Source organism: Pinus tabuliformis, chromosome 3_2 (genome assembly GCF_031772625.1).
Source record: "Pinus tabuliformis cultivar Carrire ecotype Pingquan chromosome 3_2, CPIR1, whole genome shotgun sequence".
NCBI classification, from domain to species: domain Eukaryota; kingdom Viridiplantae; phylum Streptophyta; class Pinopsida; order Pinales; family Pinaceae; genus Pinus; species Pinus tabuliformis.
In genome coordinates, this window is record NC_142302.1 from 1,177,073,842 (window position 1) to 1,177,089,677 (window position 15,836).

Below are 15,836 nucleotides of genomic sequence, written 5' to 3' on the forward strand. Positions count from 1 at the left end.
CCTAATAACATTTTTATACATAATTTTTTAATTTTTTTTCTATTAGATATTTTTTTTACAATTCAAACCATTCACATTTTTAGTTTAATATTTTCTTTTTCCTTTTAAATACCACTTGCCCAAAAACCATAACTCATTTCAAAATCAAAATATTTTAACCTTATAAAAAGAAGGTACTAATTTATATTCCAAGTTTTTTTAATATAGTAACTCTATATTATAGTACCTTATAATTATTCTCAAGAGAATTATTTTACTATCAAATTTTTTGTCATAAAAGACAGGTGCTAAGTAGCAATGCTACATATTACACTTGTTTTTATGTTTTCAATGTTTCACATTAAAATAGATTGCTTGTTTGAAAATCTAACATAATAATTGTTTTCATGCTTTTGAGTTCTAAATGTTTTAGATTAGAATTATTTGTATGTTTGATACTAGAATTGTTTTTTATTTGCATTTTCAATATTTCACTTTATAAAATCAATTAAAAACATTGACATTAGAATAATTGTGATATACCTATTATGATTAACCCCACGTAAGGTAATTTTAAATTACCAATCAGTTAATCAAACCTGCGTAAAAGTAATTTTTAAATTACATATCAGTTACAACTAATTCTTGGCATTGGTTAAATGGATCAGCAAGCACCCTAACAGGGGAAAAAGGAGGCAGAGAGAAGAATTCCAGGAGAGAGCAGACAGAGAAAGAGGTTAAGTCTGGTAGAGACCAGATCACCTGAGAAAGAGGTTAAGTCTGGTAGAGACCAGATAACCTGAGAAAGAGGTTAAGTCTGGTCGAGACCAGATAACCCAACACAGGAGTGCATGTGTCTTGTTGAGGGCTGTAGGCCTGCAAGACTGCTCGGGGGGGAGAATCCAGTGTGAAGTGGATCTCAAGGTTGGGAGGATAAGAGCAAAACTATTGCAGGTGACTTCTGCAAGTAAGGACATCGATAACGGAATAACCAGGTACGCATTCTCTGAACTAGCTAGCAATTAAAGAACAGGTACAGAGGAGGACAGACCGGTCACGGAACTTATCTTACTGTCATTAGTTACTGTAGTATGTCAATCTGATTAATGCATACAGTTCTTGAAATGTTATATATGTTAATATAAGACAATGGTCACCTACAGATACTGCATCAATAGCCTACGGTTGCATAGTCAGTATAATACGCTCAGAACAGAGTTAGTTCTTAGAGCTGTGGCAGAGGTATGTGACTGTATCAATAACCGTGAGGTAAACTAGAGAACAGAAAACAAATAAAACCTAGGAAAGGTCTAGATATGCCTGGTAGGAAACCAGGTTATATAATACAGTAACTTGCACGGAAATAATACAGCATAGTGATATGTCAACATGAAAACGGAATAGCATTAGCAATGTACAGCATGTATGTCGAAATTGCTTGGGCAGACCCTAATGAGGGTTACCATAGGTTACTCATATTAACAGACCCGGGTAGGGTTACAAATCCATGTGACGGACCTGTTAACAAGTAAACATAGCAGAACCAGACAAACGCATGCATTGTTACCAGTTAAGCTAATGATATCAGATTTATGATCTATAAATTTAACAAATAGTAAACTGACATTCAGGGTCATTATAATGACTGTCGCGGAGGAGGTAGACGCTGCGCTCAACACCTGAGCGCAGGACTACCTCAGTAACGCATTAAAGGAACTATATACATATATAAATGGAAACTGTTTGGACTGAGCCAAATATATGTGAACTATCTCAGCATCGCAACAAGAATACCAAAATATAAATGGAAACCGTGCAGAATGAACTGAATACATGTGGAAACCCCAAGAAACATGCTGTATTAATACACACTGAAGTAAACCTTAAGGGTCACGAATCTGTGGCATAGACGGTAAATGAACATACAGAAGAAAAACCCGGTATATAAGTTTCCACATGAACTGACTAGTAATATCAAAATGACCATTCGGAAATATGGTATAAGCTGAGAAGCGAAACAAATGATCGTTAATAGAAAACAGCAAAACATGTTCATGGCCGAGAGAAGTCCGGCTTAGAGATCGGTGGTAAATCCCAGCATTATGAAAACAATATATATAGACCTTCATAGACTCGGTAAAACTCTGAGAGCTTTTCAAATATACATCCGGTGACATCTTAGCACCTGAGGGCCAAGCCCCAAAACAAATGAATAAACACAGTAAATGGCATGAAAGCCTATTAAACCCTAAAGGCCGCAAGACAGACCGGCTCGAGGAGACTGGCCGTATAGGCGTAGTCAGGGTATGAGACAAATCATCGAACCTGAAACAGGTAACAAACCATAACCCTGCTTCAGCTCGAAGTCGTTCGCACAGTAAATCATAACCATTAAACTGGGGAAAAGGTTATTCGACCATACCTGTAGATTTCGTTAAGGAGCCCGAACCCTTCTGCACACGGTAGGAGAAGCTACAAAGGACCTGTACATAACCCTCAAGACGTTTATGCAGCCACAGTTAATTTGAGGGTTACAAATAATAAGGAAAGCTGTAATTAAATTGACTGTATTGAGAACGTGTAATTACTTCCGGCCATTCTTACCTGAGGAGTATCATAGACACCGGAGTAGTTGCAGAGAGTCTGAGGGAGAAGTATAGGAGCTCGGCTGCCGCGGAGTGTAGCAAATGGACTCTGCCCGAGGAACCCGGTGATTAAGTATTGTGTGTCAAACCCTAGATCAACCGGAGCCGTTCGATGAAGAGGATGGATCACCATCGTTGAATTGAGCGGGAGGTCTTGGCGCGGAACCCAGTGTGGGTCAACTATCCACTGATCACCTGCCTTCACGTGAACTGGTGCCATCTGGCCACGGTAGAGGGTGAGTTGGGTTACTACTCACGCACCACCTGGCACACCGTGTAAATGACAACCGAATATGCCAACGTATATACCATTTGCATTAAGTGTTGGTTCAAACGTTAAGAAACGGAGCCCATGTTACAAGCCTGAGATTTATTAAGGGGTTTACATTTATATAAGTTTATCAACATGCGGACCGGTGTGAGCACAAATATGTGCTAGTAAATGTAAATAGATTTAAAGGGGTTGAAAGATGGACCCTCCTGTTAAAAAAAAATTTATTTATGCATTTAAATACGGAAGATCGTGACAATAATTGTTTGATTGTTTGATTTTAAAACATTGATTATTATTTTTTTATGTTTTCCATGTTTAAAATTAGACTTGTTTGAAAATGTTTTACAGTAGAGTAGCTTTCTTGTTTGTATTTCCAATGCTCGACATTATAAATTTTTTCCTTAGATTTAATTATCATATAATTTAATTTTATCAATATTAAGAATTCACCATATTTAAAACTAAAATTACTTGTTTATTTTAAAGTGTTTTACATTAGAATATTCGACATTATAATTTATTTATTTTTAACTTAACTAGAATATAATTTAAATTTATCACTATTAATGAATCACTAAAGCAAGATACCTCTCTTTCCTCTACTTAGAAGTCACCAAGGAATCTATAGACCTATTTGAAAATGTTTTACACTAGAATATTTTTCTTATTTGCATTTTCAATGCTCGATATTATAATATTTTTAAACATTTAACTATTATATGATTTAGCCCACGGGGTTTTGGATTGACGGTGAATGGGTGCACTGTTAAGGCACTCCTTGCGATAGGTCACCGGTTCAAATCCCTATGGGTACTTAGGTTAGTCTTAAACTAGAAAAAAAAAAAAAAAAAAAAAAAAAACTATTATATGATTTAATTTTATCAATATTAACGAACCTCCAAAAAAAAGATAGCTCTCTTTCCTCTACTTACAAATCACCAAAGTATCTCTAAATATTTTACACTAAAACATTTTTCTTATTTGTATTTTCAATGCTCGACATTATAATATTTTTAAAAATTTAACTATTATACAATTTAATTTTATCAATATTAATAAATCACCAAAGCAAGAATCTTTCTTTCCTCTACTTAAAAATCACCAAGGAACCTCTAAACTTATAGATCCACAAAAAAAAATGCCTTAAAAAAGACATCCACCTAAAAATCCCCACAAGAGTATAAAATCCATGACAAAATATGAGGTTGGTATTTGAAAATGAAATAATCCATCAAATTTCAAGTGCATTTTCTATTTTGACTTTTTTATTTAAAGAATAATAATATCATAAAGAATTTTTAATAGTGTTGTTTAATTATTACATGTTTTAGAGTTGTTTAATCTTTATTTTTGTTGTTTAAAATGTGGTAGTCTAATCAGAGTGTTTTTTTGCTTTGAAAATCGTGGAAATTACACCAATATTTTGATAAAATCCAGCAGAGATTTTTGTAAATCCAAGTTATAACTCTCAAACTTCAAGGATCCATTTCCACCATCAAAAATATAATTCAAACACTCATCTTGCAAAATTTCTTATAACTTTTTTAACCAGATTACGACCACTTTTGGCCATCCGCCACTTTTAATGGTTCTAGCAATTCCTGGACCATAGTAAACGAGCCCGTTTAAAATAAATATAACTTTTTTTAATCATATTTAACTAAATAACTTCCATCAGATTATAACTAATCAGTTCCATACACTTATATCCTAACACCAAAATAATAAATTTCATTTACTCGTATCTCTTACCCCCAAAATAATCAACTCCATAATTATGTCCTTAACCCCCAAAAGAATCAATTCCATCTACTTATATCCCTGATCCCCGTTATAAATATCAACTCCATAATTATGTCCTTAACCCCCAAAAGAATCAATTCCATCGACTTATATCCCTGATCCCCGTAATAATATTTATAGGGATGCATCCACCAAAATCCAAGGGCAACAGATCCCAACTATTATTCTCATTGCCAAAGGACAATTGACCAGCTCAAGATAACAGCTGCCCACAAACAACCATACGAAGTGTACGCACCCAGAAGTCATGCAACTCTCAACTTGGAAAAACAATTAATGCAGAATACTGCCTTAAACTAAAATACTCGTCTCTCCAATCGAGACACATGTAGCCAATGCCTTTGCTTCACCATCCATCAAGCTTTCAATCCAACACAAAAAACAAAGAGTCCACAAGCTCGAGAGACTTGCGGCTGGTTTGCACAGTGTCCTTTTCGCAGGGAAAGAGCAAGTTACCGGCGCAGGAGCTGGAGCAGGAAGGGGACATCGGGCGTCGAGCTCGCCACGTTCATGCGGAGGAGCTGTTACCTCGCAGAAAGCCCGCAAGAGAAACCGTGGCTGTCCGGGCACTTCACATTCCAATGACCAAATTTGCTGGTCACTGGTGATTTGTGTGATTTGCCCTTAAAAAAATTGCAAAACCATCAAGATTTTCCTTAAACTGTAAGGAACTAGAAAAATTTTGACGGTGGATGTGTTTTGAAATTCCAACCCTGAATCCCACCTTCACTGGTGGCCGTCCTTTATCTCTTCCCACATGCACCCAAGGGAGGAGGAACTCTCCGAATCTCTCCTATAATATGATACGAGGTACCACAACATAAGTCCCCTTGTACCCCAATGGGCTCCTACGACGCTAAGAAAGAAATGGAACCCACGGGCCGCAGGAGCATCCGCTCGAAATTACTGGTGCTTCTGTTGCTCGTCTGCTCCAATTTGGTAACCCTCCTTGTCTTCTCGGGCCCAAACAACTGGTCCGGATCCCACAGGGGGGTTGGCCCCCTGGACCTTGCCCAATCGGATTCCTTGAGGCTGAACTTCAATGAACTTCTCTGGAAGCTCAACACCACACAGCACGATCTCCTCTCGACCGAATCGGAGCTCCACACCGTGAAGGCCGACCTGCAGACCTCCAACCGGATCTCGGAAAATCTCATATCGGAGCTGGCCCACCTCATGGATTTCCTCAAAGCGTCGTTCCGAGGCGAAGGCAACGCGCAGGCGGAGACGGACGGCGGGGACCCGTGGGGTCAGTGGACGGAGAAGAACAGAGAGCAGCTGCCGCAGGAGCTGATTGAGATCGTTGCGGGGCAGAAGCTCCCGTTGGGCTTCAACCGCGCCTTCCACACGGACACCGTGTATATTCCGATCGGGCATCCGTGTATGCTTTTGAAGGATGATCTGGCGAAATACATGAGCTACGAACGTGGGGGTACTTGCCCGGACGACGATAATCTCGCCCAGCAACTCATGCTCCGGGGATGCGAACCTCTTCCCCGCAGGTACATCATAAATCATCATAATTAGCCACTTTGCATTAAAAAATTATACATGTTTTCTTACTGGTAATACTGGTGAAATACTTCTTACCATTCTAAAATTTAAGCATATTTTCTCTCTGGTGAATATCTTTTGCCAGAGTACTTACAAGGAATGGGTTTCTTTCTTTACAGCAACCATGTAAATATATTTTATTTTATCTTATTTTTAATTTTTTCTATATAGAGATGTGTAAGAAGAAATAATGATAGAAGTGTATAATTTATTTAAACATTTTTATCCTAAATTTTTAATCATAATTCAAGAAGTTACAATGAAGTTAGTTATTAGCCATCAAATTATTAAGTTAAAACTATTTAACTACTAAAATTTATAAAGAGATTTTTTTTTACTTTTCTAAACTATAAAATTTTCTTGTACTTTTTTTCTCAATTTCTATTTTACTGGATAATTTTTTTTCAAATTTATATAATTTTTTTTTCTCAATTGTTTATGAGGTTTTGGATAAATTGTTATTGAGTGCTCTATTAAAACACTTTTAAATATTATCATTATTTCAATTCCCCACTTTATTCAAATATTATTTTTAAACATAACCATAATATAACTTCACCATTACAAAATTTTTATTTTCTTAATTTCTACCATAATTTATAACTTTAAATTTTTTATTTTCATAATAATTATATTTGTGTTTTTCTTTCCACAGTTATAAAAATATGTATAATTTTTAAATTATTTTTGAGTTTATAAAATTTCCCACCCAAACTTAGAATCTCCTTTCTCAATTTCTATCTTAATTTGTACCTTCATTTTTTATTTTCATGATACTTATCCTTTTCCTATCATAATTTTTACCTTCACTTTTTTAATTTTCATGATAATTATGCTTGTGCTTTCCTTTCTCAATTATAAAGATATATGATTTTATTTTATTTTCTGTTTTATTTTTCTCATAAAAAAAAAAAATCCTTTTTATTAATTTTTTCCATAATAACAATAATAATGTACTTACGTAAGCATTGATATGACATTACAATGGATTACAGAACCATGATCATTGATGATGTGTACTTCTTACATTGAATCGAGGTTTTTTTAAGGTTTTTTGAGATTTTTATTGGATGTTTAATAAGGGTATTCAAATCTTCTCGAATTATAATAACTAGTGATAGTGATAAAGTTTTTTGTTGGGGAAAATGAAGTCCTAAGTAAATAATAGGTATGGGTATTTTGTTGAAATAATGTGGTGAAAAGATTTTGAGTTTCAAAATCAATAATCAATCAATTTTAGTACAATTGAAGGTATTTTGTTAAAATATTGGTTAATAGAAATAAAATTTAAAGTAATTGATGACAAAATATTTTGTTAAAATATTTTATAGTGAAGTGAAAACATTATTTATAAAAAAAAACTATAAATAAATATGAATTAATATGACCAAAATGCTAATCCTACTTATTTATAGAAATTGAAAGGGGAAAAAACTTATTTATAGAAATTGAAAGGAAAAAAAGTACAAGTTTGTAACACATTCAAAATTCCAAACTATTTGAAATTTGGATGGTAATGGGAAAAAAATGGATATGATAACCAAATATCCCAGTCTTTTTTTATTTGGACTCTCATCTCAAAGCTGGTTAGGAGTGGATTAGGAAGATTTTTCAAGTCCGGTGGTTTAATTCAGTGTTTCAATTTTATTGGCTTGAACAGAGGATATAGCAATCCTTTATTTCAATGTTCACCCATAGAATATTATGAAGATTTTTATAATCCTTTGGCTAAGGTGAATGTTTCCATCGTATATGCTTGAACAGAAGACGTGAAAGTCTTAATATGTGCTTGTCATTTTATATCGCAAAACATACACAGGTGTGATTAACAGTAATCTCAGAAGCTCAGTTGTAGATAAGTTTTACAGTAATGTCAAATTCTCAGTAGTAGATAAGTTTTACAGTAATGTCAAATTCTCAGTAGTAGTCGATAAATTTCTCAAAGCTTTTCGTTTAAATGAGTGTTTCGATCTTATTTGCTCTTATGATTTACTGTAATCTCAAAGTTCAGTAGTGGTAGATAAATTTCTCAAGTCCCTTCGTTTAATTTTGTGTTTTAATCTTTATTTGCTTGAACAGGGCACATAAAAGCGAGTAAGTCAGTTACTAAATCAGCCTTAGTTTGCCTAAATCTAGGCGGAAAGGTTCTTAAAGCGCCTCGTTTCCTTTGAATGGTGAGGGTGGTGGTTTTCCCTTAAGAGGTAGCTTTGTAAAAGGCCTCATTACCTTTATGCAGTAGTCCAGTTAGCCTGCCTAAATTGAAGGGGCTAGGTTGTTGCCTCAAAAAAAGAGCCTTATAGCGCCTTGTTTCTTTAAAATAAGGTTTCACCAGCCTAATAAGAAGAGCCTTTCAAGCGTTATTACATATATATATAAAGTGAATCCTCCATCTGAGATAGTATTCCTGCCATCACAGGGGTTACTTATTACCCAATAAAAGGGTGAAAAGAAGGTCCGGAGGGGCTTGCGCTTCCTAGTGCAAGGAACTAAAGGGCCTTTGTTAGGCTGGAATGGTCACATCTAAGGGGATGATAGGCCATATTAGTGAGATTTAAGGATTGGGCACTTTTATTACTGCGAAACTTCAGCAAAAGCTTGAAATAGCCTTTATTATAAACATTTCTGGTGATTTCTCTATCTGGGTGGATCCATTCATAGTGGATCGCTTGGCTGGCCTGCTTTGCTCAATTGGGTACAGTGGCTTACTCACTTCCATTAGTACCTACCTGGGTCCCTTACCCGCCTTGCTTCTAGAATGACTCCAGTTATCGTAATTGGGCTCACTTGATCCCTTCGCATAATCACTTTCATAACACAAGGGTGTGATATACAGTTTATATTTTGCATTTTCCAGTAGAGACTGTTAGATAATGTGTTCAGTTATTGTCAAGTCACAAATTGATGACACTTCTTTGTTTGCGCTTCAATGTCATACCAAGAATTTTTTATTCTGCCTGAAGCAGCTATCTAACCTTAATTTTATTTTATTTTAACTGTGACTCTCATTTTGTTTCTCTGAATGTGATCACACATCAAGCTCTTGGAGCATGTTGTTTAGAGATTCTCAAGGAGAAAAACACAAATAATGCGACTGTCAAACTAAATTCAACTAACCTCTGCTTTCGTTATTGTTATGAAGTCTAGAATGGCCAAACATATTTTTCAACAGAAACAAGGATTTCGATTAATAGAAGACTTCAACCGGATTTTTGTCGTTAAACTGCTTCCTCATCACAGCCAGAGTAACTTCAAACAGACCTCTGTCCTTAGACTGCCAAACAGTTTGAGGTGGGAGCAGACCTTTTACAGTGTTTTCTTACTCACTGACTTTTTTTTTCTCTGATATAGACAGGATATATACATTCTTACAAACTGCTTCATAAAAGGGCCACCAAAAATTTATTGAAACTCTGTGGTATCCCCTGACAGGATAAAATTCAACCTTACCCATCAAAAAGACCAAGAGTGATTTGAAATGTCAATGCCTTATTTCTTTAGGCCTATAGCTCTCTAAGACCTTTTTAAAATTTCCTTCCGATTCCTTTTTTCCTGATTGTCTCCCTATAAAAAGAATTTCCTGCAACAAAATTTGCATACTGCAGTAAAATTAAAAATTTACTGTCCCCTGCAGCAATCCAGCTGCAAGACTGGAAAATCATTCTTATCTCCAATTAATTCATTCAATTCCCCATTTTTTAATCTGGTTTGGTTGAAGTATTGAAATTGAAGAGATATGCATATGTTTAACAATGATGTAGAGCTTATCCATGGTAGTCCGAAGTTGGGATTCATGGTGATAATCCCATCTACTTTGCTTATAATCTTGACTAATCTTGCTTAGGGTGGTTTGCAAGCTATCAATATCAGATGAAGTAATCATTAATAACCAGAATGATCGTATACTCTAATCATCCAAACCTTTACATTTTCTTTTCATATATAAAGTGGAGATTCAAACTAGAAGATTATATTATTACATTTTTCTTTTCATATATAAAGTGGAGATTCAAACTAAGAAGATTATATTATTACATTTTCCTTTTAGTGTCATTAAATGTTCAAAGTGATTAAAAACAAATACGAATCTTAATGATGTTTTTTTAATTAGAATTTTAATGTTTTTTAACTCGCAGATTGAATAGATGTCATTAAATGTTCAAAGTGGTTAAAAACAAATACAAATCTTAATGATGTTTTTTAAATTAAAATTTTAATGTTTTTTAACTTTTATTGAATAGATGTAATTGAAAGATCTCCCTAACCCTCTTATAAAGTACTTTCACTTCTTTCAACCTAATTAAGTTTATAATTATAGTTAAAGAGACAGCTTGAAATTAACAGAACAAATCCAGATCTGATCCTGGTTGAGTTGGGTCTCTGCAAAGCCAAATATGTTCATTTACAACAAACTTTGGAACATTTTTTGGTTAAAAGAATATTAACAGAGAAAAGTTCTGATTGCAGGCGTTGTAGAAAACCCATCCCTGAAGGCTACCAGGAGCCACACCCATTCCCAGAGAGCATGTGGACTACACCTCCAGACACCAGCATTTTGTGGACTCCATACAACTGCAAGAGTTATGGCTGTCTCATAGATCGCAAGAATAGAAAGGATCTCATTGTGGACTGTAAAGATTGTTTCGATCTGCAGTTCCGTGAGAAGTACAGGTAAGTTTGAGTTAATGATTAATTATGAATTTAATCAAATAGATTTCAGAATTTGATGAATAAGAGCTAGGTTAAATAAATGATTTTATTCTTATTCCAGAATTATACAATATTTTTGAAATCAACACTAAGGTTTTAAAATTATACAATATTTTTAAAATCTACAATAGAATTAAGTTCCACTTAATAATAATCATAGTTGCAGATTTCAAAAATATTTCAGACAAAAACAACCGATGAAACTCAGTTGATTAAAGTTAATTATCATTATAATTTCAATTTCAGAAGAAAAAAGAAAAAAGAAAAAAATCACCCTTTCTATAAGAGTTAAATAAATGATTTTATTCTTATTCTAGAATTATACAATATTTTTGAAATCAACAATAAAGTTTTAAAATTATACAATATTTTTAAAATCTATAATAAAATTAAATTCGACTTAATAATAATCATAGTTGCAGATTTCAAGAATATTCCAGACAAAAACAACCGATCAAACTCAGTTGATTAAAATTAATTATCATTATAATTTCAATTTCAAAAGAAAACAAGAAAAAAAATCACCTTTTCTATACTGTTTTAAAAAAGGTTGCCTGTGAGAAGTGGCTTAACCATACGAAACTTTCTAGGGTTTCCAATTTTTAAAATCTACAATAAAATTAAGTTCCACTTAACAATAATCATAGTTACAGATTTCAAAAATATTCTAGATCAAACTCAGTTGATTAATGTTAATTATCATTATAATTTCAATTTCAGAAAAAGAAGAAAAAAAAAAATCACCCTTTCTACACTGTTTTGGTTGCCTGTGAGAAGGGGCTTAACCATGGGAAGCTTTCTAGGGTTTCCAATTTAAATATATCTATGTTTACCTGTGAGTTTTTGATTGTTCAGATGGCTGAATGCTACCAGCAACGATTTGAACTTCGCCATAGACGAAGTGTTGGGGATGAAGAAAGGAACTATTCGCATCGGCCTGGACATCGGCGGAGGGACAGCAACCTTCGCGGTGAGAATGCGCGAGAGAAATGTGACGATAGTGACCACTTCCATGAATTTTGACGGGCCCTTCAACAATTTCATAGCCTCTAGGGGCGTGGTGCCCATGTTCGTCACAATTTCTCAGCGCCTGCCCTTCTTTGACAGCACGCTCGACCTCGTTCATTCAATGCACGTCCTCAGCAACTGGATACCGATCACGATGCTGGAATTTGTACTGTTCGATATCTACAGGGTCCTCCGCCCTGGTGGACTGTTCTGGCTCGACCATTTCTTCTGTCTGGAGCCTCAGCTCGGGGAACTGTATGTGCCCTTGCTGGAAAGGATTGGATTTAACAAGCTCAAGTGGTCTATTGGGCGTAAGTTGGACAGAGGGATCCAATTCAAGGAAATGTATATTTCGGCCCTATTGGAAAAACCGCTCTCTCCCAGGACGAGCAGACGTCTTTAATTTTTGTTTTCATTAAGCCCATGTTTCAAGCTTTCCTAAATTGATTACACTTCAGATGTAATAAAGGCTGATTATTAGTTTGCAGAATAGGAGGAGGAGAAGAGAACAGAGCAGGGAAAAAATTCTGAAAAATGGTGTAAAAGAATGGAAGGGATCTGCAGAGCATATGAATCATGAATCACAGATTCATAATAATCCTCAGTTAGAAATGATTCCAGTCGTTGGAAGTGCTGGCTGAAACATGGATCAGATTTATTTTTTACGTTTTGCTAACGCTAATGTAATGAAGTAATATTTAAGCCTAGGTTGTTTGCAGGTTTAAAAAGTAAATAGAATGACTTTCATGATTTACCGTTGCAGCTTTGCTCATATATATATATATATTCAGACGATAATGGATTTTGCTACACTAGAGTAATATTTTATGTTTTAAGTTTTTTCATTAAAATTTTGTAGAATATAATCTATGTATTGAAAAATACTAAACATTACAAATTGCATAAATTTAGAATAAATACCATTACATTAATAAGATTATTTTAAAAGATAGTTTAATTGATTAGGATATAAATTATGAAATTCAGTATTCAAATCTATAATGAATCAAACTAATTCTAACAAAAAATATTAAATATTAATGGTGAACACACCAACATATATTATAAAAAGATAGTTTAATTGATTAGGATATAAATCTTGAAATTCAGTATTCAAATCTATAATGAATCAAACTAATCATAACAAAAAATATTAAATATTAATAGTGAACACACCAACATATATTATACATTGATTTAAGTAATGTGTACATAGAATATTAATATAAAAATTATTGCTCAAACATGCTATCTAATAATCATATTACTTATTACTTTAAATATATTATTTTTTTAACTCAACTTTTCTTATAAGTTTAGTGAAGAGATTTGCAAATTGATATATTGTAACAATACAAGGGTCGATGAGGCCAAGAAAAGAAGTGATGTGTTCCAGGCAGATTAAGAGTTGTGTGCCACAGTTAAAATACAAGACCAGGTCACAAGGTTAGTCATATTAAGCGAAGTGGGAGGAAAGTTTAGAGAGTCGTGAGCTAATAAGAGTGGGGTCCCACTTATATATATAAATAGAGATTAAATCTGGTGGTTTATAAAAAGGGCCTAGACTATACCCTTGCAACTCCTCCCACTTGATTTTAAATAGATATTAAAAGGGGATTAATTTCCCTAAGTTGGGGTTGTAGGAAGCGCCTTTAGGCCTGAGTTGGGTCTTATGGGGAAATTGAGTAGGCATATTGACACAACTAGTATTATCCCAGCATTAGGAGGTGTGGAGGAGTCCCCCCCCGCCCCCCAACCTTCACACTGCATAATGTATCAATGTTATGGAGCCTCCTCACCACCCCCCTCCCCTCCCCCAACATAAGGGGCTTGAAACCCCATTAGTTTTGGCATCATTGGAAAAGGTAGTAGCAGTATCAAGCATAATAGTGTCAGAGCTCTCATGACGAAATGGCCACTTACAAAATCAACAATTATTTTTTTTAAATGATTTGTTAGACACTAACAAATACTGAAAATAAAAGGCCCTCCTCTAGAGGAATTATGTCACGTCAAGGCTCTCTTAGCCAATGGACAATTAGAAATAAGAAAATTATTTTTGAATTTAAAAAAAATAGGAATATTCAACATTTTCCCGAAACTTTGGTTACAATTGCAAAAAATCGGAAAAATTATGGAGAGTCAATAGACTTTGACCATGAGGTGAGTGTTATAGACCCTGGCGATGCATGGACTAATAAAGAGAGACACATATTTTATTTTGATTTTCACATAATGTGAGGCAAACGTTTTAAAATGTGGATAGAGATAAGGAAATTTATTAACACCATATATATTTTTTAAACAATGGGAAAGTATATCACAACCTAGTGGTCAAATCAACAATAGGAATAGTTATCAATGGCCACTATCTACAAATGCAAACTCACTGATCCCCATTATTCAAGGAAATTCAAGCCATCTGGAATAACCTGTTGATGGTCCATAATGGGTTAGGCTTCCACTCCCTCCATATTATTTTTGGTCTTGAGATATTAACACCACGTGCATATATATGCTTAACAATATATTAAATTTAGATGATTTATTGGGTGCATTGAATATTGATATTAAGTCATACTTATCAAAATTAACAGGTTTGATATATAGTTTGAAAATTAAGAAGGCAAAATGTTTTATGTTTTTTACCTTTCCCAATTTGTCATCATTGAAGTAGCCCATCTTTACCATAATTGAAATTTTTTATTAATAAAATTGTTATTTTTAGTGCACAAATGGATTCAACGCCCTCAAATACCCTACTATGATCAAATTACAAATACCCTACTATGATCAAATTATGATCTAAACATTCGATGTCCATAATTCCATCAAACCAAAATGCTTCTTACAAGATCTAAAGTTAAATGTATTGGTTTACCCTCTTGCTATTTTGAGTGCGTAAAAAAAGACCTATTTGTTGCATATTTAGACTACTTTATTTGAAATTCTTAAAATTGATGTTATATATGTAAATTCACATACCTACCAAATATATTAAATATAAAAAATTGAGATATATAATTTTTTGAGAGGGTGGATCTATAAGTTTTCACAAACTACTAATGTGTTAATAAATTCTGGTCATTTTAACAAGTGTTGGTGAATCTAGTTTACACAAAAATCCTAACTCTTTCGATGCATATTTCACATACTCACATCATGATAATCATCAACCTTACCATAGGGTAGGATGACAAAAATGTAATAGGTCGAAATACATGTATAATTGAACCCCTAAAATCATTTTTTGTTGGAGTTCTTTTCCCCATGTAATCAATACATGTATAACTGAAATTGAACATAAGTGGGGAGGATAACAGCCATTCCTCCCAACCACATAAGATAACTGAACCCCTAAATCAATTTTTGTTGGAGTTATTTTCCCCATGTGATCAATACATGTATAATTGAAATTGAACATAAGTGGGGAGGTGATCCAGGTGGATCTTCAGAGATAATGGCATGGAAACTCAGAAATCAAAATGATTGGAATGAAGTTAACTCAAGACTGGAATGTAGATCTCGTCTTCCTGATTCCAACGGCACAAGCGATACTTCAATCCGAGTTCGGATGATGAAGTTATTGCAAAAAGAAGGGCTCTTCAATCCTTAAGGAAAAGAGGAATTTCCTTTAGAAATGGGTCTTAAAGCCTTAAAGGAAAATCGCAATCAGAGGTCGCATGAGGGTGGACTTAAGCATTGGACCATGGAACCCCCGATCGCCGATCTCTGATCAGATCGGATCAGCGGATCGGAGGCAATCGCCATCGGCGGTTATATATATATGTATAAGCTATATCGACGATCGGGCAGTCGGATCGGCAATACACCGATCGGCGAAACCTCCAACAGACTGCCGAGGC

The 15,836-nt window shown here is 34.4% G+C and overlaps 2 protein-coding genes across 3 annotated transcripts; one reads left to right on the forward strand and one right to left on the reverse strand.

Moving 5' to 3' along the window:
• Positions 1–2,170: 2,170 nt before the first annotated feature.
• Positions 2,171–2,967, reverse strand: LOC149184919 (uncharacterized). Of its 2 annotated transcripts, none has more exons than XM_089419011.1 (3): positions 2,584–2,967; positions 2,402–2,474; positions 2,171–2,304 (listed from the first exon to the last, which is right to left on the reverse strand). In XM_089419011.1, exons 1-3 carry the CDS (start codon positions 2,842–2,844, stop codon positions 2,279–2,281), a joined length of 360 nt encoding a protein of 119 aa, XP_089275137.1. In that variant the 5' UTR covers positions 2,845–2,967; the 3' UTR covers positions 2,171–2,278. The 2 variants fall into 2 exon arrangements, with proteins under 2 accessions (XP_089275137.1, XP_089275138.1); XM_089419012.1 differs by having other exon boundaries at positions 2,402–2,462; positions 2,584–2,964.
• Positions 2,968–4,971: 2,004 nt separating this feature from the next.
• LOC149184920 (putative methyltransferase At1g29790) lies at positions 4,972–12,677 on the forward strand. Its single transcript, XM_089417746.1, has 3 exons — positions 4,972–6,203; positions 10,720–10,923; positions 11,818–12,677. Exons 1-3 carry the CDS (start codon positions 5,542–5,544, stop codon positions 12,371–12,373), a joined length of 1,422 nt encoding a protein of 473 aa, XP_089273872.1. The 5' UTR covers positions 4,972–5,541; the 3' UTR covers positions 12,374–12,677.
• The last annotated feature ends 3,159 nt before the right edge of the window (positions 12,678–15,836 follow it).

Excerpts from the sequence above, each read along its gene's own strand:
- LOC149184919 (XM_089419011.1), bottom strand. The coding sequence starts at position 2,844 with ATGGCACCAGTTCACGTGAAGGCAGGTGATCAGTGGATAGTTGACCCA. Across the intron at positions 2,475-2,583 it reads GTGTCTATGATACTCCTCAG|GGTTATGTACAGGTCCTTTG; the intron begins GTAAGAATGGCC and ends AAACGTCTTGAG. Across the intron at positions 2,305-2,401 it reads CTCCTTAACGAAATCTACAG|GTTCGATGATTTGTCTCATA; the intron begins GTATGGTCGAAT and ends TACCTGTTTCAG.
- LOC149184920 (XM_089417746.1), top strand. The coding sequence starts at position 5,542 with ATGGGCTCCTACGACGCTAAGAAAGAAATGGAACCCACGGGCCGCAGG. Across the intron at positions 6,204-10,719 it reads TGCGAACCTCTTCCCCGCAG|GCGTTGTAGAAAACCCATCC; the intron begins GTACATCATAAA and ends TTCTGATTGCAG. Across the intron at positions 10,924-11,817 it reads CAGTTCCGTGAGAAGTACAG|ATGGCTGAATGCTACCAGCA; the intron begins GTAAGTTTGAGT and ends TTGATTGTTCAG.